This window comes from Sus scrofa, chromosome X (genome assembly GCF_054392235.1).
Source record: "Sus scrofa isolate SSC_HxYL_T2T_F1_AM1 chromosome X, Sscrofa_HxYL_maternal_Yorkshire_Landrace_v2.0, whole genome shotgun sequence".
NCBI lineage: Eukaryota > Metazoa > Chordata > Mammalia > Artiodactyla > Suidae > Sus > Sus scrofa.
In genome coordinates, this window is record NC_139401.1 from 132,430,475 (window position 1) to 132,456,396 (window position 25,922).

The following is a 25,922-nucleotide window of genomic DNA, read 5'->3' on the forward strand; positions in this document are numbered from 1 at the left end:
GCACCTCCCCACGCCCCACGCCGCTCAGCCGGGCCACCGCCAAGACATCCCTGGCGGGGAGGTGGGGCCTTCGGGAAGAAGGTTTTCCCCCGTGAGGCTTATCCGTCACTTGGTAGCCTTGAGTTGACTGTGGGACCTCTCCTTCCTCCCCGTGTTAGGGTCGTAGGAGAGGCGTTAGCCCCGAGGAGGCAGAATGGGTCAGGAGACAGAAGGTGAGGCCTGCCGGCAGAGAAGAGCAGTGGGAAGGAAGCAAACCAGCCGGGTGCGGTGTGAGAGAGGAGCGGCAGGCAGGCCCAGGTCTGTCTGTCGTTGAAATACCTGCCTGTGTACCTCCACGGGCCACATCTTGAGGGGAGGAAGGCAGATCCCCAAATCCTGAGCCCGGAAGGGTTGGCATTCTGGACAAGAACTCGGAGAACCCACACCGGGCCACCCCCCCAAACCCCCTGAAGAGTGTGCTCAGTGCACCCTTGCAGCCTTGACCCCTAGCCTCATCCCCAGCGACTGGAGCATCTTCAGAAAGAACTGGGATTGGCGACAGAAAGGAAAATAAGATCCACGAGCTCCCTGGTGGCTCAGCAGGTTAAGGATCCAGCATTGTCACTGCTGTGGCTCGGGTTACTGCTGTGGTAAAGGTTCCATCCCTGGCCCAGGAACTAACACATGCTGTGGGTGCAGCCAAAAAAGAAAAAAGAAAAGACCATCAAAATTCCAAATCGACTTTTTTTTAACCTCTGAATGATGATGGTGTTACATGACCTTGAGTGGTTCCTTTGACGTAGCACCCTATTTTCTACTTACATGAGTCCTGGATTGTTGGGATTTTTTTAAATCCATGTGATACATACAAAAGAGCATATAGAACATAAACTGATAAAACTAAGAGTTCCCATTGTGGTGCAGCGGAAATGAATCCGACTAGGAACCATGAGGTTACGGGTTCGATCCCTGGCCTCACTCAGAGGGTTAAGGATCCGGCGTTGCCGTGAGCCGTGGTGTAGGTTGCAGACACAGCTCAGATCCCCCGTTGATGTGGCTGTGATGTAGGCTGGCAGCTGTAGCTCTGATTAGACCCCTAGCCTGGGACCTTCCATATACCTCAGGTGTGGCCCTAAAAAGCAAAAATAAAAATAAAAAAATAAAACCAACACCCAGGTACCTCCCAGAACAGACAGATCAAGAAATGGAACATTCAAAATATCTAAGAGGTCCTCCCCATTCCCAGAGATGGCAAGCATCCAGACTTCCGTCCCGACTCCAGGTCCACACCCGAGGCTCCTTGGCGAGCTTGGCGCTCGTCCATCCCAGGTGGATCAGGCGCATCCCCGATGTCTCTAGGTAGTCATCTCCCACACGGATTCCCGCTGATGGCTCGTCCTGGCACTCTTGTGTGGGTCCTTGTTAGTTTCAATCTCAGGTGACGACCTTGTCCTTTTCAATATGTTTTCGGATCTTCTGATTACAAAAGAGTATATGCTCTTTGCAGTAAACTTGGAAAGTGCAGAAAAGTGTAGAGAAAAACACAAACCCCAGGAGATGATAAAATGTATAAAATGTACATTATATAAATAAGCCAGGGGTAACCACTGCTAACACGTTGAAGTGTAATCTTTCGGGTTTTTTCTATGCACAAATATGTATCTTACATTTTACTGGCATCAGGCTTCGAATAGAGCTTTTTCCTTTACTGTGTACAGTTTGAAGATGTATAATGTTGCAAACCTGTGTCGCGGCTGCTTGGGCTGAGAAAGAGAACACGGTCAAGCCTGGAGTAAGACCCCCGTGAGCCCCTCCTGGGGGAGGAAACCACTGCCTTGATTCCAGCGTTCTCTTGCTTTTCCATTTAGTTTCACTGCTTAGTAATGCACTCATCAAGCAGGCAGGTCACTTTGAGGAAAGTTTCCAGCAGGGAAGCCCCTCCTGTCCTAGGGCCATCAGTGGTCAAAGACCCGCTGGATCTGGGAACGTGTAGGGCACACGTGGCCGTCAGAGCTCCAGGCGGAGTCGTGGCCTGGGTGCTGGACAGGCAGAAGCCACGTGGCCCGAGGGATGGGGCCACTGGCTTGTGTTTGCCCTCCTCGCCACAGCCCACCTCTAGGACCTCCAGCTTCCAGGTGGAGGTCAACACAGAACACCTCGGTGGAGCGAGCTGAGGGACCCCAGCCACTCTGGGCAGCAGCACATGGAAGGCAGAGCGGGAAATTCAGCAGCACGTGGTCCAGCCAGAGCTGTGCCCGCGTGGGGGAGGGGCAGGTCCCCGGCATGTGGGGCCAGGGAGGCGGCCTGACCTCATTACGTGGGCCACTCCCCTCCGCTCCGCCTCCCTGGGGCTGCTGCTCCTGAGCCTGCTGAAGAGTCTGCCATCCAGACCAAGCTGCTCTTCCGTTTGCCCCTCTGCCATCCTGTGATCCAGCTTCCTTGGGGCTGGGGAGTCCGTTACCCCAGGTCTAGCTGCTTTGGAGCGCAGGGATCTAAGATGCGGGTGTCTTCACCTCGCAGAATTGTGTCTTTAAAAACCAGACCAAACCCTCCCGGTCCTTTTAGTGGGGCTTCGGGAGGGAGTGAAGCTGGATGCATGCATTAGATCTGCTGTCTAAGTCCGGAAGTCTCCGAAGGAAATCCTGCCGCTCCCTTCCTCGCCTGCCTGAATGCGATGCTTGGTTGGATGGCTTCTTTGGCCCCGCGGGGCCGTGAGCAGTGCTGACTGTACCCAGCGGGGAGACACTGGGGGAACGGAGGGAGGATGTTGGTGCACGTCAGCGCGAGGGTCACGCTTTGGACATGGCGTTCTTTTAGTATTTGCGATTCGGAGTCCGTATTTTGGAGCAAGTCTGACTCAGCTCAGCTTCCAGCTCTGCCACTTACTTTGAGCAAGTGACTTTGCGCCTTGCAACCTTACTTTCCTTGCCTATGAAATGGGAACAAGAATGGTACCCTTCTTTCACGGTTGGCTGGGGGACTGAGTGAGATAAAAACTGTGCAGGGTTTCACTTGGTGCCTGACACGTTATCTTTGTTCAGTATGTGGTAGCTGTTCTCATCATCACCTTTGTCATCGTGAGACTAAAGGAACCTCCCGGAAGCTGTCGGAGCCTTTGACCAGATGTTCCACCGTGGCCCAGGTAGCTGGAGCAAACACGCAGCACTCCTACTCCATGACCCAGCATCAGTGATGACAGGTGCAGCCCGGGGCCGCTCTGCTAAAATGCCCCACCGGGTCCACCCCTGGGATGTAACAGGCCCCGGGCTTATTCATTGGAATTAATGTCGGGGGTGGGGAAAAGATGCTTATTCCTTTGCTCCTCCTCGATGGGTTTAAACAGTATTGGTCTTACCTTTTTGTGTTCTTGAGCTATTTCTTTTTCTTAGGCAAAATAGCCATTTACCAGTTGAACTTAATTCTGTGGTTAAATTCCAAGCCTGAGCACTCGATTGCGTAAGGGAACTGGATTTTGGACCCCGTCGATGGTAGTCAGCCCTAGACATTTAAACTCGGAAAGGCTAAAATTCAATTAGATACACTTAGAGAGGAAAAATCCAGAAATGCTCAAAGGAAACGTCTTCTACAAAATGCACGTGTCCAGCAGAATGGACCACTGGGCAGCATGGGTGCTCTCCTGGAGTTCTGTTTCTTTAGTTCTGTTTCTCTCTAGCGAACCCCACACACGGTATACCACGTGAAACCTCTCAACCTGCAGTTCTCCTCGTTTTAGGGTTCTGCTGTTATCAAAGCAGAAGAAGACCTGGGTCATACAGTAACCCGCCCAGTAGCCATTGCCCAGCTGTGGAACCCTAACAGCCTTCCCGAATCTTCTTAGCTGCTGGCCCACTTATATAAAAAGTTTCACCTGGGCAGTTTGATCAAGTGAAACTCGGGGCATGGGCTTAGTCGTCAGACGAGGTCCAGGCTCTGGCACTTACTAACGAGTGACCACATCCAGCAAGTTGCTGAATCTCTTTGTGCCTCAGTTGCCTCATCTTTACAGTGGGATCATAACAGTGCCCCCCTCATAGGGGTGTTCTAAGAATTACTTCATTGAAATGATCCCAAGAAAGGGCTGAAGCCAGTGCCTTGGACTGAGTTCTCAATAAACGTTTCTGATATTATGATTATTAGTCTATTTTACCACAGTGATAGCTCTGCTGAGCTGTGCTGGCCAGACCACGCCGAGAGCAGCATGTCCAGCCAGGGGGTGGGGGTGGGGATCATGATGGGATGATAGAGGGAGGGGAGCTAACCCAAGTAAAATTCATAGGACAGTGCCCAGGACATTGGAAGAATTCTCCATACGTGGCAGAGGTATTGTTAGGGGGAGCCGGAATTCATTAATTCAGCGGCTCCTGCTCGCCTCCAGCATTCTGTGAATGATGCGCCACTCTCCCTCCGCCTTAGAGGTGAGGAAACAGGCCACAGAAGGTGACGTGGCTTCCCCACAGGTACACAGCTAAGAAGTGGCAAGGCCACCACTCGAGCCCAGATGCTCTTTCTCCAGAGCCTGCGCCCTTAGTCAGCGTGCCGGAGAGCTCTGCTCTCCAGAACTGTAACCAGCGTCCACATGCGGCTACGGAAACTTAACTAAAAGAAAATGAAGTTAAGAATTCCCTTCTTCATTTGCACTAGACGCATTTCAAGCGCGCGATTGTCACATGCAGACGTCACCTCCAGGCTCTGTTGGCCCGAGCTTCTGGTGGAGCTTCTGGGATTCTGTTCCGTACGGAGTCTCAGACTTGAGTTGCATCGCTTTCTTGTGCTGTTATTAACAGGTGCGCGGTTGCGGTATAGGGAAATCTCTTTTGCACTTGGCCGAGGGCCGTGATGGCAAGCAAGAGGCCAAGAAGTCTGAGTCACATGCCATTTTCCTGGTGGCCCCAAGCACTACTTCGAACTTCCAAAGTCGGCTCCTGTCACCGCGGTTGACACGTAGGGACATTCTTCGGTTTGCCCCAAGATCCAGCTTCTTCCACAGCCCCGCCTTGCCTTCTTTGTGTTACCTGGGTAACGTTTAGTCTGTGTTCATCTCACTTGTGACTTCGGAAGTCCGCCCAGCCGTGAGGGACCCTGGGCTCCAGTTCCCGGGTCTGGACTCTCTCTGCTCGCCTCTGTTACGTGGTTAGTAAAGATCAGAGAAAGAAAAGAAGGAGTTCAGGTTTTGTTGCCTGAACCGCAGGATGAGTAAGTCTAGAAATCGACGGGCTCCCAGAAGCCGGTGGAGAAGCAGGACACGACTCTGACCTTGAGAACTGTCTGCCTCCTCCTGAGCTCCGCGGCCGAGACTGGACCCAGACCTCATCCGCTCGATAATGTATCAAGTCAGAGCAGTCAGCTGCTTCTTGCAGAGGTCTGGGTATCTGTGGGGATGAGTCATCCTCTGAGCTCCTTACGCCAGAGCCCGTTTGCACTACGGCGCGATCACAGGATAGCCGTCAACGTGGAGTTACGACTCTGCCTGTGGAGAAACAGCCCTGTTCTCCCAGACCCAGCAGCTGCTCGGGTTTTCATCACTCCGTAAAGCAGGTCTGTGCCCACCTTGCCGCCGTGTGTCCTGTGTAAAGCCATCTCCGCTTCCTCGTCTTGAAAACTCGGGCCAGGTTCGGATGGCTGTGTGCAGAGAGCTCATGCCCGGCACACGCGTGCACAGTAAAGACGTCGGCTGATGTTATTTCCCGGTGCAGTGACGGCCTCTGCTCTCCTGATGGGTGTTATGAACCCATCAGTGTGGAAAAGGGATGAGCAGATGCACTTAAGATAAGGACGATGGCTCAGTTTATCACCAGCTGAAGCCAGCTGGGAGTGCCTGGGACATCATGCCAAGCTCTTTAGCAGAATGAAGTCGGTTGAATTTTCCAAATTTTTGCCGAACCTTTTGCCTGTGCCAGGCACTGTCTGGGTACCAGAGGGATTTAAAGATGATGGCGACTTGGCCTGACAAGGATGTTCGGTCAGCCAGAGGGCCTCGGTCATAGGCGCAGGACCAAAGGAGAGACAGAATCCCCAGGGTGGATCTTGGGCATTTGCAGGATGCCCCGAGGGGGAGTTGGAGCAAGGGCTGGGCCAAGCAAGGAGCAGGCGCGCAGGGGGCTGAACACGTGGAGCGCCCGTCTGGGGAGCTCGGAGGAGACGGGTGTGACTGGGGGGAGGGTACGTGACACTGTGGAGCAGGACACCGGCTGCCAAGAAGGCGGGAAGCCCAGGGACCAGGAGCCCTCATTGCAGCGCTGAGCAGGACACGCTTGTGTCTAAGCAGCTGCAGGCCATTGGAGGGTTTTTCAGGGGGAGGGACGCAGGGCCAAGCTCTTTCCAGCCAGCTCTCCAGCTCTCCACAGGAAGCCCAGCGAGCTCAGTGAAGTCGGATTCCAGCGTCAGACACCGTCCATCCCCGGATCTGATTCTGCGACATCAGGAATCATGTGGACCCGCCAGTCCAAGAGGTAGCCATCACGCCCACCGGGCAAGTTTTCTTGACTTTGTTGGCCACCCCGTGGCATATGGAGTTCCCGGCTGGGGATCAGATCCGAGCTGCAGTTGTGACTTACATGGTGCCAGGTCAGGGATTGAACCTGCGTCTTGGCGCCAAAGAGACACCACCAATCCTATTGCGCCTACAGCGGAAACTCCTTCTCCCCCCCCCCCAACTAATTATTGATTGACTTGCTTTTCTGAGATTTCCCGAGAGAGAGAGATGGGCTTCCGTTACGCCTGGAAACCTCTAGGTGTTGAAAAGTCCCTAATAACCTTGCCTTTGGGCGCTGGGCCGCCCGCTTAGAGGGTGTGTGATAGCAGTTTCTTTTCCCAATGAAATAAAACGGAGAGGATGCACGAGCAACAGCTACAAGGCTCCTCATCAATCAGCATCAGGATTGGATCCCGTCTATTTTATTTCCTTCATTTTTTTTTAAATAAATTTTACCAAAATATAGTTGACTTAACAGTGCCGTGTTCGTTTCCGGCGTGCAGCAGGGACTCGGTTTATGCACGCACGTGCTTTCTTTGCCGTGTTCCTTCCCTGATGGCTAGTGAAGAGAGTTCCCTGTGCTCTGCAGTAGGGCCTTGCTGTTCACCCATTCTTATTTCTTTCATTTTCTCACCCGGGCTCACCCTGGTCTGCAAAGTGCCTGCTCCCATTCCGCTCCACTTGAATGGGTGGCAGCAGGCCGGCTCCCAGTTGCTATTTCGGAGCTGCCCACGCTGTCAGGGCATCTCCTGCCGCTGGTGATTTCCATGTGCCATCTGCAGTTTCTTCTGCCTGATGAGCTACGGAGGCCGCAAGCGCGTGCTAATGCTGATGGGGGGTCCTGCTTCTTGACCCGTCACTAATATCCTACAAGTCACATGAAGCTACCAGGGATTCCTGAGCAAACGCTTGAAATGCTTCTGCTCCCTCCCGATGAGCCCCACCCGTTGCTTGTCGAGTGTGTTGTCGTCACAGAGTGGGCAGGTCACCAGGACTCTAGGAATATCTGCACCTCGGGATGGTCAACGTTCCTGCGAGGCTGTAAGATCAGGTTTTAAATGGTCGAGGAGCTAGTGTGCGGCCACAAAGAGTCCACTGTGCAGAGCGACGTTTCCGCTCCTGTCTCAGATGACCTTGAGCCAAGGACAAATTGGAGCTTGATGAGAGGAAGCTGCAGAAGGCCAGTGAGCTCACTCGGCACTGACGCGGCAGCCCGCGGGGGCAGGGCGGGGGTGCGCCAAGCCCCCGAACTTGGCATTTGATGTGCCTTCCGAGAGGCAAAGAAGCTTTCTGTCCCAAGTGCACGGAGTTCACTCGCGAAGCGTATTTCATATGCGTTTCTGGTTTTGTCTGGGGAGAGGGGAGGCATTTCTAAAACTCTCCAGGTAATTAGATTGTCTTCCTCGTCCCGTCTTTTAAGTCTTTATAATTTGTTCCTAAAAATTTGCTTGGCGCTCCCTCGTAAAACCTTGCCCGTACTTTTCTCAATGGCACATTTTAACAGTTGCTGCATTTCAAAACTTATTTTGCACAGACACGTTAAGCACACACACGGATACGCACATCGTGCCAAACGAGGTGGGGGCTCGGGAACCGGGCAAGCCTTGATTTGCATCCACCTCTGCTACTAACGAGCTGTGTGACTTTGGGCAACTTCGTTAACCTCTCTGGGCCTCCGTGTCCTCATCTGTAAAATAAGGACAGTAAGAGTCCCTGCCTCCTATACCGCTGCTCCAAGGACTGGGGGAGACTGAGCACTGAAAGCACTTGCCTGAGTGCCTGGTTCGTAGCAAACCCTCAATCAGGTCAGTGGTGGCAGTTTTTATCATTATTTCAAATAAGGCACCCAAATATCTACTGGCCTGTCATCCATTGCAGAGACCTGCCCACAGTAGGCGCTTAATCGTGTCTGTTGCAATGCACTGAATGGACGCCAGCTGCTTAGCTTAGCTTAAGGGGATAAATATTCCCTTTCTCCTGGGATGTTCGAGCCGTGCAGGTGAGCACTCGGAGCTCAGGTGTTAAAAGCACACGAGCGAAGGGGCTGTTTGCCGTAGGAACAGCTCCTTCCCTGGGCCTCTGGAGCAGCACGTTGAGTCGTGAGGCTTTCTCTGACATGCATATCAAGGGCCAGGGTTTCCAATTGCCTTGGGCTGAAGGAATAGGTCAGATGTTCAATTCTGGTGAATCCCTGTCTTCTAAAAGCTGGTGGAAAGGGCAGGTGCCACCCCTCAAGGCGCGCCCGGAAACCTCGGGGCCCCGGCAAGGCGAAGTGCCGCGAGGGCTGGGCTCTTGCGAGATCTCCCTTGACTGCTTGGTTTTGCACTCACCATTTGGTTTTTCAGATTCCTCAGCATGTCTCCACGCACATGCGTAGGAACCAGTTTAGAGCGGTGTGCTCTGTTGTGGGGAGGGAGGCGGGAGTGTGGGGAGGGAGCAGAACTGGTCAAGGTCATTGCTGCTGAACCAAAATTACCTAGCTTGACTCCCATTTCCAACAAGACAGTGACTGATCGAGGCAGAGGCTCCTTAACTGAGACCCACGGATGGGTATTCAGTGGTCCAGAAAACCCCTGAAATGATACCGCAAAATGTTGGTGGGCTAGGAAGTGGGAGGCACCGGCAGGCGTGCCTTGTCTGGGAAGAGAGACCATAGCTTCTAAGGCTTCTCAAGGGAGCCTGCGAGCCGAGACAGTTAAGACCGCAGAGCCATAGGGTTTGCTGGGCCCAGACCAGTCGGTGTGTCCGATCAAACACGCAGAGCACCCAGCTAGGCGCTCAGGGCAGCACCGGGTTGGGGCCCAGCAGCTGATGGACTTTCAATCGGTTGTTGTAGACTCATGTAGACAAAGCCTGCAAGCTTGGGGAAGCCAGGCCCCCCCAGGTCAGCCTCGGGCGACAGCCCCCGTCCTGCCAGGCCCTGGGGAGTGAGTCCTTCCTGCCCGGCAGCTCCTTTGCTCAGGAGCTGGCCCGAGTCACCTCCTCGTACAGCACCTCAGAGGCAGCGCCCTGGGGCGGCTGGGATCCGAAGGCCTGGAGGCAGCAGGTGCCTGCTCCACTACTGCCTCGCTGCGACGCTGTCGGTAAGTCACTCCCCCCAGCCTCGCTTTCCTCATCTGTCAGCTGGGCGCAGTCCCCTGCTCAGCCTGCCCGCCTGCTGCCCAGGGTTGTTGGGAGGAACACAGGAGGTGACAGCCTGTACCGCTCTGTACACCTAGGAGGGATTTCTAGTGCTTTCTCTACCGTGTGTATCCCAGCCCGTCTTGGGCAGAGAGACCACCCAAGCAAGCAGAGCGCGCGCGCCAGGCACCGCAGCCTCACCTCCAGGGAATGGAGTGGGGCTTGAGCGGGCACAGGTGTACCCTCCCTGCTGTTCGCCTTCCAGCACCTGGTCCCTCCCCTGCCTGTCTGTCCCCGCGGCCAGACTGAGCCCACAGGGGACAGGGGCTGTGCTTCAGCAGCTCCGAGTCCCCCAGCACCTGCCCGTTCCTGCTTCGCACCTAGAGGGCGCTTGGGACCCGCCCCGCCCTCCAGCGATCGGCTGTGGACTCCACACCCCGAGGTGTTCCTTGACGCCCCCCCAGGACTCACGCACCCCAAGAAGTGGGAGGTTGCATTACTGCACCAGGGGCCGGGCAACCGGGGAAGGGCGGGCAGAAGGAATCATCCTCCAGATTCTCGAAGGAATGGCCCGCCTTGCCCTCACGAGTCACATTAGTGGCCATGAGAGCAAGACGGCGGACGCCAGCCAGAGTGGGCTTTTGCAGAGACTCTCATTTGGATCGTGGAGCGGTTCTGGCGCCTGAAAGATCGGGGTGTGCTGGAGGTCAGCCCTGTCCGCAGAGACGAGTGGAGAAACGAGCATTCGCCGAGTGATAGTGATCAGAAAATGCTCAGCCAGCTGAAAGCACCTCTGAGATCCTGCCTCGAATGGAAACGCTGCCTCGGCGCGGCCTCGCTCTGCGCATCCCGCCTGCCTCGGTCTCTGCAGGAACAAGCAGTGCTTTCCATCACCGATTGCTCTCCGTCTCTCTGTTTCCCCCCTTCCTCAGCACACTCTCTGAGCCACAGGGCTCTGGGGCTGTTCCCTCTGCAACTGAAACCCAAGAAACCATGTCCAGCACAAAGCTGCCAGGGAAACGGAATCAGCAAAACGGCTCGATGGGGATAGGGTCCGCTCAGGCTGTCTTCGAGTTCCACCCAGTCTGCCCTGCCCTTCCCTGTCCCCAGAGGGCAAAAAACCAGGGATCCAAGCGAGACTACTTCAACAGTGCCTCTGCCAGGGCTTCCACCCGCGGCGGAGCGCCGGCCAATGCTTGGGCCTCAGAGCTTCCAGCCGAACCTTGGGAAGCTAGGCCCACCTGGGGGGATGGCTTTGAGGGCCGGGGTCTCCCCGATCAGGAAGGCCAGGCTCAGTGTGAGACAGGGACGCAGGTGCCCCAGGGGAAGAAGAAAGAGGAGCTGCGACAGACATTTGTTTCATCTGCTGCAGGATGGATCCCAGCTCGGAAACCCAGCCCTTCGGCACGAGGCGGCCCTGAAACCCCCTCGACGGAGGAGGAGTCAGGATAGGGTTCGTTCGTGTTGCGGGGGGTCAAGTGCAGAGACAGCACAAGGGGAGTGAAGAAGCTGAGCCAAAGCTCCCTGCCCATGACTTTTGATGGCCTTGATTTTGTGAAGCCCCTAGAGGCAGCTTCAGATGGGTTCAAACCCAAGGACCACACCGTCACCTTGGGGGGAGGGGGTGGTCCCCGGCTCCTGCTGCAGGGCTCCGGGGTGTGGCCTGGCTCAGAGCAAGGGGACAGGTTCTGATGTCCCCTCGGGGCCCTGTGCCCTGTCCCGAGGTTGCTGCCATGCCCGCCCTCTCCTGACCCCTTCATCTCCTTCACAAGATGCGTCACCATCGAAAATGATTTTCTTTGCTTGGTTGGCTTCTGTCTTGCCAGGTTCCCCTCCGCTGAGAGCTTCCTGCGGGTGGAGGGGGACTCACGGAGCTGTCCCCGTGCCTGGGGACCCACGGGAAATGACTGTCAGCTGACTGACAGAGGGACTCCCCGGGCTGCCCTGGGGAAGGGCATTGAGCAGAGGCCACAGGAAAGGGCAGGGTGGCCCCAGGTCGGGCAGGACCACTGCGGCCTGGCGACACCCTCCCCTGTTCCTGCTTCTGGAGAGACTGAGTCACGGGCTCTGAGAGGCCGGGGCCGAGTCAGGAAACAGTGAAGCGGGCCTATTGCCACTGTGGGAGCCCCTGGCGTTTTGGCAGGACGCCTGAGGAGGGTCTCAGCCCGAGAACGCCCATGGCCCCTCAAACCCGGCTTGGGGTGGCAGTGTCTTTGTGGCCTCTGTCTGGGGTCCCGTCCACAGGGGTGCGGGAGCCCCAGAGGTCGGCTCCCCCGCAGGACGCTGTCTTCCTGTCCTTGCTGAGGACGAGTCAGAAAAGTAGGGGACTTGTTTCCAGATGTGGCTTCCAAAACCGCAGAAGAAGGTGCTTTGCCTAGTGGAGCCGCAAACACACACACAAACAAACCCACACACTAGGGCTCATTAGCCTTCGAACCTTTAACACAGAGCTGAGAGCCTTCTGCTGCCTGTGTGGGGCCTCAGCCTGTGCGCTGGGAAAGGAGGCGGGAGCTTCCTGGTGGTGGGAAAAGAAACCTCCCGCCCCTCCCCCTCCCTTCCCCTCCTCCCCCTCCCTCCCCTCCCCCCTCCCCCTCCCCCCTCTCCTGTCTCTCTCTCCCCCTCCCCCTCTTCCCCCTTCCTTGTCTGTCTCTCCTCCCCCTCCCTCCTTCCCCCCTCCTTCTCTCTCTCTCCCCTTTCGCTCCCCCCCCCCTTAATTGCTGTACAGAATAAGGCTTCAGATCCCCCGCATCCCCCAGAGCCATCCTTTCGGAATCCCCTTCCCAGTCAGTACACCCTCCTCCTGAATCCTCCTGAAAGCCCGGAACCCCGTGTGGGCATCCGTGTGCGTGTGTGTGTGTGTGTGTGTGTGTGTGTGTGTGTGTCTTGCTGATCTTCTGCCTCTGTCCATCCCCCATCCAGTTAGCCGAGTCCCTGGGCCTTATTGGGTGGTTGAATCAGTAATGAGACCACTCTTGGTCCCTCGCCTACAGCAGCGAGAGGACAGATCAGCCTACAGGAGCAGCCCGCTGTGGTGGCTGAAGGCTGAAGCTGCCGCGGCACCCAGCCTGGCTTCCGGCAGGCCCTGTGTTGGGCTCAGCTATGCTGGGGGCGGTGGTGGGGCTCAGGCGGCCTTTGACCTCTCTGGGCACCTAGCACGCACCCATGAGGTGCCGGTCCTTCCACGAGCCCAGAGACAGGCGGGGCTTTGCGGCTTCCTGGGCATCCGCAGGAAGCTTCTAGAAAGGCAGCCCCAGGACCTCCTAGCTCTTGATCCTGGCTGAGGCCTGTCTGTGCAGGTGGCCCCTTGGCCAAGCGGGAGGAGGTGTGACAGGGAAGAGCCAGGGCTTCCCGGGACCACACAGGGAAGCACCCAGGGCTCGCCTAACACCGCCCCCTGTGCATGTCACCTGGACGGCGGGACCAAGTGCCGTGACAACAGCAGCCCCAGAAAAAGCAGCCTTTTGATGACCTCCTCCACGACCGTGCCTAGGACAGGCCAGAGCCTGCCCAGGCCACCCTTCAGTGTCCGTCACTAAGCAGCAACTTTCGGCCACCGCTTCCTCCTGGTCACTGAAAACATTTGTCATTTCCTGTTTTCTCCATTTTCCAGCGATTCTAATTGTCAGTGTCAAAAGGCAACAACTGTTTTCTTGGGGCTTATCTTTGGAGCACATTGATTCAGAACAAAGGATGGGGGCCTCCGTCTGCAAAACAAAGGAAGCGGCCTCCTCGGGAGGCCTGGAGGGAACGCTCTGGCCGCTCTGCCAGGGACAACAGGACCAGGCGGGAGCAGAAGAGACCCCGCTCGATGGCCACACCCCAGGATGTCAGAGGCCCGTCCCCCAGGCCGAGTCGCCTGGGCTCTTGGGACTTGGGAGTTTCACGCTGCTGCCCAGACTTTGCCTTGAACTCCGGCTGCTCCGGCCTTTGCGCTTCCTCGGGTGAACACTCGGCAGCGTCCCGCTGTCCCTGGACCCCTGGGCCCTTTGAGCAGCGCGCTCTGGCCTCTGGCAGACACGATCCACTTCCTCTGCTCTGACTCCCGCCCCAGCCCAGCCTTCCCTCTGGCTTCCCACGCCCGGGGGAGTGGGGGTGGGGGGTCTTTCCTTTCCGCCTCCTTCCCTTCGGATTCCCCTGCTCTGCCCATCCGTCCGCCGCTTCTCCTTCGGCCGCTCTCCTTAGCCCTCCCGCCCCCCTGGCTCTGTACAGCTGTGCTATTTGGGGAAGGTCCTGGAGCAGCCGATGGAGACGACGGAGGGAGGGTCCAGGGTCGGCGTAGACAGCAGGGCCCAGGAGCCGGTCCCCAGGAGCCGTGGGTCTGCAGTTAGGAGATTAGGAGACACTGCACTTCTCAGCCGTGTCGCCTTGAGCAAATCGCTTCCCCTCTGTGAGCCTCAGTTGTCATGTCACTAAGCTGGGGCCATGGGCCTTGTGCCCAGATCTCCCAGGGCTGGCGGAAGGGCTGGAGGGAAGAGCCAGAGGTGAGCGGGCTGCTTCGGAAAGGCCTGCCCGCCCTGAGTGTCTAAGGCGGAGCCGGGTGGCCCCCACCCCCCACCCCGGTTCCCCCACCTCCTGATGGCCTGGCCTTGGAGGGTCAGGGAACCCCTGTGCTCCTCGGGTCCTGTCCCCGCCCCCCAGGCTTCAGCAAGAGGAGGGCAGCTCCAGGGCTGAAGAAGAGCTCCCACTGCCACATCCCAGCAGCCCCGGGGGAGGGGGCGAGCGCCGGGCAGGAAGCCGGGGCTGGGGCGGCTGCTGAAACCCCATGTGGGCCCGCCCTCCGCCCGGGTTCCTCCTCTGGGCCCGGCAGGAACTGAGCCTGGGAACCGCCGCCACTGCCGGGAGCCCTCCGCCCCGCCCTCTTCCCCTGCCTGCCCCCTGAGCGCCTAGGAGCCGTCGGGGCAGCCTGCGTGGCAGGACCACCTTTTCTGGCCTTTATGGGAGGGGGGACGCAGTTCCGAAAGTGGACTCAGGGAGGCGCGCTCCCTGACCCAGCCGCCTGGGTTGGTGGCGCCCTGGAGCGATGGCAGCGGGTGCGCCCTAGGCTGGGAGGCAGGCCTGGTCCCTCCCAGTCCCAGTCACAACCAGGCCCACAGCCTGGGGCGCACCGTGCCTTCTCAGACCCTCGTCTGCCTCTTTCCCGGCTGTCCCCTTGAGCCGGCACCGCAGCTCTGCAGCCTGGCTCCCCCTGCCCCTCTGCCCCCTGTCCACCAGCTCAGAGAAGGAAGCTCTTCCCTGCGGCCCATGCCACCGCCAGGCAGGAGCATGAAGGGAAGCTGGCGGTGGGTGGCTCCTCCGGGTGACAGTGTGTCCCTCTGACCACGTGACCACCCGGCTCCTCAGGCCAGGAGCACCCAAAACATACCTCAGGACAGCCCTGGAGAGGCTGGGTGCCCACCGCCTCGCAGCCCAGAGCGCTCTGGCACCCTGGGGCGCTCAGCCCATCTTGGCCTGTGGGGTTTGGAGCCCGAGCCCCGCCCCCATTGCTCAGTAGCCTCCAAATGCGGCCAGCGTGTCCAGGTCTCCCTGAGACCAGCCCCGTGGCGGTGGTCTGGCCAAGGCAGAGTAGTGTAGGACTGTCACCTCCCTCCTTCTGCGTACTCTGCTTCTCTTACTGCAGCCTAATGTTACATTCGCTCTTTTGGCGACCACATGTCACTGCTGACCCATCCTGAGCAGAAGGACATCCAAAATGCCTAAATCTCTTTTCTCCGTGCTCTTGCTGTTAAGCTCTGTGTCTCCCGCCCCATCCTATGCTGTTGCAGTTGGTTTTTTAACCCAGGTGCAGAATCCTACTTTTATTTATACCTGCGGAGTTTTGCTTGGGGGAGGGGGGCATGCATGCGAGTGTGTGTCGGTGTGTTCACTCATGCTTTCTGCTACACCAAAGCCAAGTCCTGAGTCCCCACGCAGCGATCCCAAGGCTCATATTTCTTGGTAGCCCTAACCTAACGATTCTTCTCCGTCTTCTATTTAGCAAGAGAAACAGAGATCAGGTCTTATGGCAATGACCCCTGAACAGCGGAGTGCATATGTCGCCCAACAGATGAGTCAATTTCAAGGTAAGCGGCTGAGGTCAGTGTTCTCAAAGGGGTGGGCTGGGGTGGATGTGACGCCCTCACCTAAGGATTCACTCCAGAGCAAACGGTGGCTGAGATGGTCCTGAAAGCTTTGCGGGGAGGAGGGGAGGTGTGCGAGGCAGTGCCACAGTGCTGTCACGTGGAAAGCTTCACTAGGATCCCAGCTGAAGGCTCAGTGTGACCGACTCCGAAGTCACTGTTGGATTCCAGAGCTTGAGTCACGAGCCATGGCGGCGATGGCTGTAATCAACATTTATTGGCTGGGGACACAGCTGTTGGTGAAAATGCGGTCGTGGTCCCCACGTCGCAGAGCTTCCAGACCAGCCAGGGAGACGTGTATTAAGCCGTCCCCATCAGCAGTAGTGACATGGGGCCAGGTCAAGGGTATTCTTGCCTGGGGCTCCACGGAGGCTGCTCGCCCTCCAGCAGGCGTTTGGCCTCTCCATTCTGGCCCAGCCCTGCCACCGCACCATCGCCCCTCCATTCTTTTGCAAAAAGCCCTGTTCCTTTGGGCCTGATACCAGCTGAGTGTCCCACGTGGAGTCCAGGTCCGAGTAGCATGTCAGGCACGATTCAGCGTCCTGTTCCAGGAAGGCCAGTGTCAGGGAGTGGGCGGGGCGGGGGCTTCGTACAGATACTGAGTATAAGAGCTTGTCCTCATGGGGCTTGCGATCTACTTGAAAAGACAGATAAGCTGGCATTTTCAGTCCAATGTGATCTGCTCTTGGGTGGAAGGGAAGCCCTGATCACAACAGACCAGGGGAGTCAAGGAGGCAGAACTGCAGTCCAGGCTGAGGGCGACCAGGGGAGCAGTGGGGGCAGGGCAGGAGCCGAGGGCGGGGCTGGGCCGGTGGCTCCCTGCCAGCAGCTGCAGCCCAAGTTGAAGATGCCTTTGGGACTGAGCCCCCCACTTCTCTCTCCCTGTAGCCGTCCAAGATCAAGTCACCTCCAAGTGTAGCCGGACCAAGGCAAGCCCCCCATCCAGCCAGCTCATGATGCCACCCAGAGCTGGGCTCCTTCAGCACAATCGGAGTCCAGGAACCATCCCACCCACCAGGCACCAGGGCCGCGAGGGCGTGGGCATGATCTCACCAGCTCCTGGCAGGCAGCAAGGGGTTTTCCGCTCTGGCCCCCCGGTTCCCGCACCCTTGCGCTCCAGCCACAACGCCCTGGGCAGCCTCGGCCCTGTCCGTCGCCATCCGCAGATTTCCAAGGCTATCCCCTCAGGAGTGTCCCTGCCCGGGTTCTGCCCCAGCCCCCTGGGCAGCCGCCCCCTGGGTCCCCATCCGCTCGGACAGCCCTGTGTGCCAAGAACACCCACCGCGTTCGATAACGCTGCCTGGGTGCCGCCGCCACCGGCCGCGACTACGGCGGTCTCGAGGGAGCCCCCCCCAAGCCCAGCAGCTCATGGCATCCAGCAGCATTTTGATGGCAACTCCATCTTCGCCAAGGCCCCCGTGGGACCCCCCCTGGTAGCCCCAGCATTTCCGTCACAGCAGGCGGTTGTGCCCCCTAATCAGATGGCCCCGGGGGGCAGGCCTGGCCAGAAGGTGGATGCCGCCCCAGCCAACCCCAGCTTCAGCCTGCTGGGCAACCAGAGCCTCAGACAGAGCCCAGTGCGGGGTCCGGTGCCTGTGCTGAACGCCCCCAAGTCCCTCCAGCAAGGCACGACCAGCTTTGGTCCCATGAGTCCCATCCAGGGCATCGAGCCGCCAAGCTATGTGGCCGCTGCTACTGCCGCCACCGCTGCTGCCTCCACCATCGCTGCTGCCTCCACCATCGCTGCCAGCCAGTCCCCTGGTCCCCTCCACAGAATAGGGAGCCCCCCTGCATTGCCACCCTACGACTTTCTGCCCCAGCCCCCACTCAATGAGCCGATTCCACCACCCGACTGCAGTGAGGTGGACTTCATCGAAGCTCTCTTGAAAGGCCCCAGCGTGAGCCCCGATGAAGACTGGGTGTGCAACCTGAGGCTGATCGATGACATTCTAGAACAGCACGCTGCTGCCCAAAAGGCCGCAGCCCAGAATGCTGGCCACGTCACTCAGCAGCCTGGCCACATCCCCCAGAATGCCGGCGAGCTTTAAATGAAACCCCCAGAAACCCCGACATTGACGTCCCTCCGGGGAGTGGTGACTCCACAGCCAAGTCCCAGCTGGCCCCAGCCAGTCGCACGGATCTTTCCTCATTGCAATTCGAGGGGCGTCTGCCCGTGTCCATCCCTCTCTACCTGTGACAAGATGGAAAAGCTGGTGATTTTTCAAGCTACCTGTACATATCTGAAAATTTTGTAAATGGTTTTCCTAAACATTAATGACAGAAGTATTTATACTTCATTTTGTGACTTTGTAAATAAAGCGACGGCTTTTGTTTCCGTAGAGTTGTGTTTGTTATGCATTGTTTGTGTTTATTATACATTGTTGCAAATACGCAGGCTGTGTTGTTCAATCCAGCCACACCTTATAAGCCAGGTGGCTGGGTCGCGTATGGCTTTGATGCAGTGAGAGCCGTGGATGTGACCAAGCCGCCTTGTGCCAGCTGACAAATGCCAAATAGAAAACCACTTGGCCATTTCTTTCCATGTTCACTAAAACCTCTATCGCCTGTGATTCTTAATCTCTTTCGCAAACCTTTCCGTCTCTGCTAGCTCCTTCCTGATGAGCGTATTACAGCAGAAATCGTTTTACCGTGAGTGCCCGGCAGAGGAATTATTTGCCGAGAGGCCGCAGAGTTCTGTAGATTTGGGAGAAGCGTGTGAGCTGAGCACTGGCTGAGGACCTCAGGTACCCTCCCTTTATCACTCAGATGGTTTGCACTACTCCAGCGGCACCCTGCAGGCTGGAGGTGAGATGTTCCTGGTTTAAAGCCTTTCAGTATTTGTTTTGATGTAAGTCTGTGTGGTTTGGGGGAAAACGAGTCTGTAAACATTAATAGTTGATTTGGGGTTTGTCTTTGATGCTTTCTATCTGCAATTATCGTCATGTATATTTAAATGTCTGTTAGAGAAAAACCCACGCCCACTGTCCTGTAAATTTCTCTCAGTGTCCAGACTCTGTGTAATCACATTTTAATTGCCACCTGGTATTTCACCTCTACATTTGAAATCTGGCGTCTGTTTCAAGCCAGTGCGTTTTTTCTTCGTTCTGTAATAAACAGCCAGGAGAAAAGTGCCTCTATGTTTTCATTTTCCCAGGGAGCATTCAGTACCCACAAACCCCCGTCAGCTAAGCCTGCTAGTGTCTTTGGTTCTTTCCGAGGCCACTCCATGTCTTGGGACGCTTGGGCACCCAGGGAAGAGGGCTGAGAAGGTTGTGCATGCGCACTGCGATCCTTTCGCAGCACAGCATAGAAGCGTGTCATTGTTTCCTCCAGCCTCTCATCCTACAGAGGAAACAGGGGAGGCCGCTCAGGTGACTCTGAGCTGGGGGCAGGGGGCAGGAGGAAACTTGCGCTGAGAATTTACACTCTCCCGCTTCCTTCCTTTTTCCACTAAAAGGGTGACAGACCGAATCAAAGATGCAACCCCTGTGTAAGGGATACCCACAGAGGGCGGCTGGAGCTTGGGGAGTACATCCCCCCCCACCCCGCGAAGTCACTTCACACAGACCATCTGCAAGGCCCTGGTGAAGATGCGGTCCTGGGAGTGAAGGGTCTTCCCACCTCCCTCTCCCCTGCTTCTCCCCCAAAGCCTAACGCCTAACCTCAAGCCAGCCCTGTCCGTCCAGCGGCTGGAGCCGGAATTGCCCAGAGGCGCGGGTGCTGGGCAGACCCAAGGTGCAGGCATCTTAATTCCACTGTCCTGTTAAGCTTCCAGCCCCGCCCCTGGAGCCCCGCCCCTGGAGCCCCGCCCCTGGAGCCCCGCCCCTGGAGCCCCGCCCCTGGAGCCCCGCCCCTGGAGCCCCGCCCCTGGAGCCCCGCCCCTGGAGCCCCGCCCCTGGAGCCCCGCCCCTGGAGCCCCGCCCCTTTGGAGGCGCCCGAGGCGGGTAAATTGAGGTAGGCCTGGCCTGACCAGCAGAGCCTAGAATGTTCGAAGAAGACACCCCCAGCCACCACTCCCAGTGCCTGTGACTGAGGTGGAAGCAGGCCTCCCTCGGCCTTGGGCCAGAAGGGGGTGGAAACAGTCACGGCCCCCCAGGCCCGGGCGCTCGGCCCCTCCTGCTTGCTGCACAGCGTTCCTCCTGGGTCTGGGGAGCGAACTTGTCCTGCGAGTGTCCCTCAGCTCCAACCCTGACTGCATGTGGCAGGCTTTGCTTCTGTCCCCTCTGCGCCTCGCAGGCACTGCCTCCTCAGGAAGCCTCCCCAGGGGCCGCGGCCGCCTCCTCAGGAAGCCTTTCCGCGTGTTGACTCAAGGGCCCCCGTGGGGCCAGGCCCCAGACAGGCCCCCGGCTTCCCCTCAGGGCCCCACGGGGGCACGTGGGCCCACCTCTCCTGTCCCCTCTCCCCAGCGAGCCCAGGGGCAGCAGGAGTTGGACTCACCTGGTCCAAGGGCTTGGGAGTCACGGCTGTCCCCACTGTCTGCCGGCCCTCAGAGCCCTGGAAAAAAAGCTGAGCTTGGCCCCCTGAGCAGCGTCCGACTTCCATTCCCAAAAGGTTCACGTCCCACCCCAACCACGTGGTGACCTCAAGGCTGAGCCAGTGTGGGCAGCAGTGCGGACAGCCCCCAGCCCTCCCTGGCACCTGACCCCAGCCTGGCCTCACTGCCCCCAGCAGGCTTGGCCCTCCCTGTTCCTCCTGGAGGTGGTTGTCGCCCGCTGCTCCTTCCCAGAGGTGCCAGCTCCCACCGGCCCACCATCGGCCAGCCCTCCTCTCTCCTGCAGCCCTGCACTGTCAGCCTCTCCTCTGCCGGATTCCTTCCAGGAGCCTTCAGCAGGGCCCTGTGAAACGGATCCTCACCCCCCCACACACCACCACCGCCCGTCCAGCCCCGGCCCTGCGGCCCCTCCCACTCTCGCTGCAGCCCAGAGGTGTCTGGCTGGAGCCCCAGCTCCTTCCCCAGCACGCTGGCCAAAGGGCCAACTAATGCCCTCTTGGCCATAAACTTGATGGAAGCGTCTCGGTCCTCAGTGGACTTGCCCCTTCGGCAGCACTGGACTCTTCCTCCTTCCAGAACAGCACCGGTCCTGGGCTCCTGGGAGCCACAGTCCCCTGGACCCTACTTCCCCTCTGAGATCCAGTCTCTCCTGTGGCGCTGCAGGGAGCCGTTGCCCCTTGCGTGGCCTCCTCTCACCTGACCAGGACTTCTTCTGCCTCTCCCAGTCTTCCAGGTTTGTGCCCTAGTAGACGAGCAGGTTCGTGAGCCTGCACCCCAGCACCCCAGCATCTTGACAGCTCAGCCACAAAGAGAGGTACGTCTGGGCAGGGCCCAAAGTTTTGGTCCCCAGGGGAAGGCTGCTGGGCCCGTCTGCACATTGGCCGGAAGCCCCTTGTTGAAAAAGTGAAAGAGTTGAAGAGGCTGCTGGATGCCTCCCTGCAGAGGGCTCCCCCACAGCTGCTTCAGACAGCAGCCTTGACTGGGGTCCCTCCCAGGCCCCCGGCCTGCGCACATCCTGCTTTTGGGGTGCAGGCATGGGGGGTGGCAGCTGGCGGGTGGGTGCCTGAGGCCGCCCCGTGGGGCTGCACAAAGAACCGCAGTCACTGTCCCCTCCACACCCTGTCCCATCACCCCCTCCCCAGCTCTGAGGCCAACCCCGGGGGAAGTGCCAGAAGTCCCCAGGGAGGTATGTGAGAGCCCAGGGCCTCCGTCCTTCCTTAGAGCAGGCTCAGGTCCCTGGAGGCCCCAGGGCCGAGGTCTGTTTATCACTGGTCCCCCTTCGGCCTAGAAAGTCAGGGGGCTTGGCAGTGGACATGGGGCTCGGAGGAAGCACGTGCTGTGGGCTCCTCCAGCGCGTGGCCACTCAGCATGCTCGGGCCAGGCACCGGGAGGGTCACGGACACGGTCCACAGCCTCATGGACTTAACCAGGGGGTGTCAAGGTCACGCAGGGAAACAGAACCAGTGGGAGGTGTGTGTGTGTGTGTGCGCACGCGTGTTCTCCAAAGAATGAAAGGGTGAGATGGAGATTGATTTCCGATGAGGAAAATTGGCTCCCACGATTATGGAGATGAGAAGGCCCACGGTCTGTTGGCCGCAAGCTGGGGGCCCAGGAAAGCCGGTGGTGTTCACTCTGAGTCTGGAGGCCTGAGAACCAGGGGAGCCGACAGTGTCAGTCCCATTGGGAGGTCTGAAATCCCGGGGACAGGCTGTCGGCTAGAGCAGGCTGGAAGCTGGAGCAGAAGCTGACACCGCAAGCCCCAGGCAGCTTCCTCTTCCTCGGGGGAACCTCGGTCTGGCCCCTGCAGGCCTTTTGGCTGGTGGGCTGAGGCGCCCCCAGGTCACTTAGGATGCTCTGCTTCCCTTCAAGTCGACTGACTGTAGAGCTCGCCGCACCTTCAGGGCAGCAGATCAGTGTTGGCTTAAATAACTGGCCAGTGTAGCCTAGCTGAGTTGACAGGGGTCCGATGACAAACACACGAACAAAGAAAAGAGTAACAAGTTGCCTTAAGGTCTGCAAAGGGAACACAAAAGGGGCAGAGAGTGAGAGGCCCTGGCGTGGTGGGGCTGGTGGGGACAATCGGGAAAGACCTCTCTCGGGGAGTGAAATTTGAGCTGAGATTAAAGGATGGAAAGGAACGGGCCAGGCAAAGAGCTCCCGCAAGGCTGTTCCAGGCAGAGGGCAGAGCAAGTACCAACGCAGCGGGGAGGAGTGGAAAAGAGGATGGGGGCGGGGCTCAGCGAGCAAGAGGCAGGGAGACAGGAGAGGGGGTGTGAAGTGGGCGGGGCCAGGCCACGGGGGCGGGGCGGGGGGGTGACCTGGAAGCTGTCTTGATTCCGCAAAGGAAGCCTTGGGTCGCTCCCGAACGCGGGTGGGCGATGGCCTCCAGAAAAATGAGGGAGGCCAAAGCTGAAGGCCTCCGCCTCCCTAAGGACCTCCCCTGGATTGGTCCAGCTCTGGAGCTCTAGGCTCAACGCGGCATCATAGCTGCAAGCCTGAGCATCCTCCTGCTCCATAGAAGGCAGTCACCACACCCTGCTGTCCCACTCCTACCAGCCCCAGATCCACTGGGTCGCCAAGTCCAGACCTGGGAGTCATTCTCCACGTCCGCCTTTCTCTCATCCCGCGTGTGTCCTGGAAAGATGGGACTTCTCCCCCACATCCACCTGCAAAATCTGGGACCACGATCAAAGTCCCAGCACGATTACTTTCTGGAATGTGACAAAGTGATTCAAGGTGACTCATCCGGGGGGACAAGAAAACAAGAAGAGCCAGGAAATGTCTAAAAAAGAAGAATTAGGAAAGGGTTCTAGCACTACCAGATATTAAAGGTCTCACGGAGCTACCATATTAAAAAAAATAAAATGTAGCCCTGACACAGGAAAAGACAGATGAGTCAGTGGAAAGGAAAGAGATAAAAACATCTGTGGGAATTAAGACAATGAGAGAGGTGGCCTTTCAGATCAGCGAGGGGAACTCAACACCGACTGGCCTTTTGGACAAATAAATCTGGGTCTCTTATCTCATGCCTGGCATCAAGATACATTCAGAATATTCAAAGGCTAAAATAGAAAAAGAAGAATCCATAAAAGCACTGTAAGAAAACAAGGGGGGGTGGTATTTTCACAATCTCAGGGTAAACTAAGCTTCTCCTATCAGGACACGAAATCCAGAAGCCAGAAAGGGAAAAACTGATGACACTGCCCACATGAAATTTCAAAACTTGCAGACAGGAAGAAAACACACCATAAAAGTCAGAAGATAAATGACAAGTTTAGGGAAAAAAAAGTATTTGGAACTCACGCCAAAGAGTGATTTACTTAATACTCACAAATAAAAGCAGTAGATTGTCCACAAAAAGACAAGAATTTCATGACGATTTTATTCACAGTAACCAAAAACTGCAAACAGCCCGGGTGTCTATCAATAGGAGACTAGATAAACCAGATCCAGGGTATCCGGGCAACGCAATCCCAGCATCAATGCAGAGGTGCTCCCGGGCAACGAAAAGGAAGGAAGTCTCCGTTCGGGCTCCAGCGTGTCCGATGCATGATGCCGCCAGAAAGCCGCGATGTGCTGTGGGAGTCCATTTATACAAAGTGCTAAAACAGACAAGGGTCGCCTACGGTGAGAAAAGTCCAAACAGTGGGACCCTCAAGGGCAGGTGTGGGGGTTGACTGAAAAGAGGCATGAAGGAACTTTCTGGAGTGATGGTCAATTCTCTCTCTTGCTAAGGATGTGGGTTATGCGGGTCTACGCGTTGCCAAAACTCAGAGAATGGCTCACTGGCGGTCTGGACATCTCGTTGTTAAGTACATTTTACCCAAAATAGACAAATCTTAAGCAAATATTGAACTCTAGTTAATGATCTGCTAGAGTGCTCAGGGGTGAAGTGCACTCTTGTCTGCAACTGACTTTGAAACACACAAAAAATGCTTGATGTTTGGATAGAGGGATGGGGAGAGAGAGACGGGTCAAGCGAGTAAAATCACGTGTTAATCATGGAGTCTAGGAGGTGGGTCTGGAAGGATCCGATATACATTTCTTCAAACTTTTCCGATTACTTGAATTTTCTCATAATTAAATATTGAGGGGAAAATAATTTTTAAAAGTAGAGGAATGCTTTTAAAATACAATTCCAAGAGTTCCCGTCATGGCACAGTGGAAATGAATCTGATTAGGAACCATGAGGTTGCGGGTTCGATCCCTGGCCTTGCTCCGTGGGTTAAGGATCCGGCGTTGCCGTGAGCTGTGGTGTAGATCGAAGACGCAGCTCGGATCTGGCGTGGCTGTGGCTGTGGCTGTGGTGTAGGCCGGCAGCTGTAGCTCCGATTCGACCCCTAGCCTGGGCACCTCCATATGCCACCAGTGCGGCCCTAAAAAGCTAAATAAATAAATACATACATACAATTCTAGCAATTGGAGGTGGAAGAAAAAGGCCATAGAGACCAGGTCTGTATTTGGGACAAGGAAGGGGAAGGTTCTATTTCCCTCCAGCCTCTTTTCCGAAAGTCAGCGTAGCTTATCAAAAAAAACCACAGGCAGTTCAATAGCCACTCACTACAAGAAATGACTAGACATATTATTGGTTTTATCTCACCTTCTGACAACGTTTTCCAAAAACCGATGGTTCAAACTCATGTTCACCTGTTTCGCTCAGCTGAATTGTTTCAATATTCCCAATACTTTTAACAAGAAATGCTGGAGAGAGTGTGGAAAAAAGGCGACCCTCCTACACAACTGGTGGGAGTATAAATTGGTACAACCACTATGGAGAACAGTATAGGGGCTCCTTTAAAAACTAAATATAGAACTACCATATGACCCAGCAATCCCACTCCCGGGCATCTATCCAGAGAAAACCATAATTCGAAAAGATTCATGCGCCCGAATGTTCATAGCAGCACTATTTACGACAGCTAAGACATGGAAGCAACCTGAGTGTCCATCAACAGATGAATGGATAAAGAAGATGTGGTACATATACACAATGGACTGTTCTTCAGCCATGAAAAAGAACAAAATAATGCCATTTGCAGCAACATGGATAGACCTAGAGATTATACTAAATGAAGTAAATCAAAGACAAATATCATATGATATTACTTATATGTGGAATTTAATTTTAAAATGATAGAAATGAATTTATTTACAAAACAAATAGAGTCACAGACATAGAGAACAAACTTATGGTTACCAAAAGCTCAGAAACAGAGGGGGAAGGGACAAATTAGAAGATTGAGATTAACATACACACACCACTCTATATAAAATAGATAACTAACAAGGACCTACTGTACAGCACAAGGAAGTCTACTCAATAGTGTATAATAACCTATATGGGAAAAGAAGCTGAAAAAAGAATGGCTATGAATATGTATAACTGATTCACTTTGCTGTACACCTGAAACTAACACAACCTCGTAGATCGAACTAATCCCAATAAAACGTAATTTTTAAAAAATGTCCATTTTATTTTATTTTTGTATTGGAGTAGAGTTGATTTACAAGGTTGTGTTAGTTGCAGGTGCACAGCACAGTGATTCAGCTACACATACACATGTATGTGTCTATATATTCTTTTTTATATTCTTCTCCCTTATAGATATTACAAGATTAATTGTTCTTTTTAAATATTTCTATTTGCATCTTCTTAAAGTATTTACCTTGATAGACATTTATTCTTCTATATGTACTACATAAAAAAAATAAAATCAGAGCTCTTTCGTTTTGTTTTGTTTTT

At 56.1% G+C, this 25,922-nt stretch overlaps 1 protein-coding gene and 1 long non-coding RNA gene across 50 annotated transcripts in view; one reads left to right on the forward strand and one right to left on the reverse strand.

Annotated features, from left to right (window-relative positions):
• The window catches only part of MAMLD1 (mastermind like domain containing 1), a 114,288-nt gene extending 95,473 nt beyond the window's left edge, over positions 1–18,815 (forward strand). For 24 of the 49 annotated variants that reach the window (XM_085007143.1, XM_085007151.1, XM_085007158.1 and 21 more), the window contains 2 exons: positions 15,546–15,630; positions 16,576–18,815. In XM_085007143.1, coding sequence (XP_084863269.1) covers positions 15,546–15,630; positions 16,576–17,735 — 1,245 coding nt within the window. In that variant the 3' untranslated portion in view covers positions 17,736–18,815. Of the gene's footprint in view, positions 1–9,287; positions 9,535–10,218; positions 11,025–13,198; positions 13,513–15,545; positions 15,631–16,575 lie in introns of those variants that run through there. The other 25 variants (XM_085007168.1, XM_085007165.1, XM_085007173.1 and 22 more) reach the window with 3 other exon arrangements.
• LOC106508246 (uncharacterized) lies at positions 15,352–20,979 on the reverse strand. Its single transcript, XR_001304967.3, has 3 exons — positions 20,876–20,979; positions 20,125–20,181; positions 15,352–19,029 (listed from the first exon to the last, which is right to left on the reverse strand). It is a non-coding gene; the product is annotated as an uncharacterized LOC106508246 (long non-coding RNA).
• Positions 20,980–25,922: the final 4,943 nt, after the last annotated feature.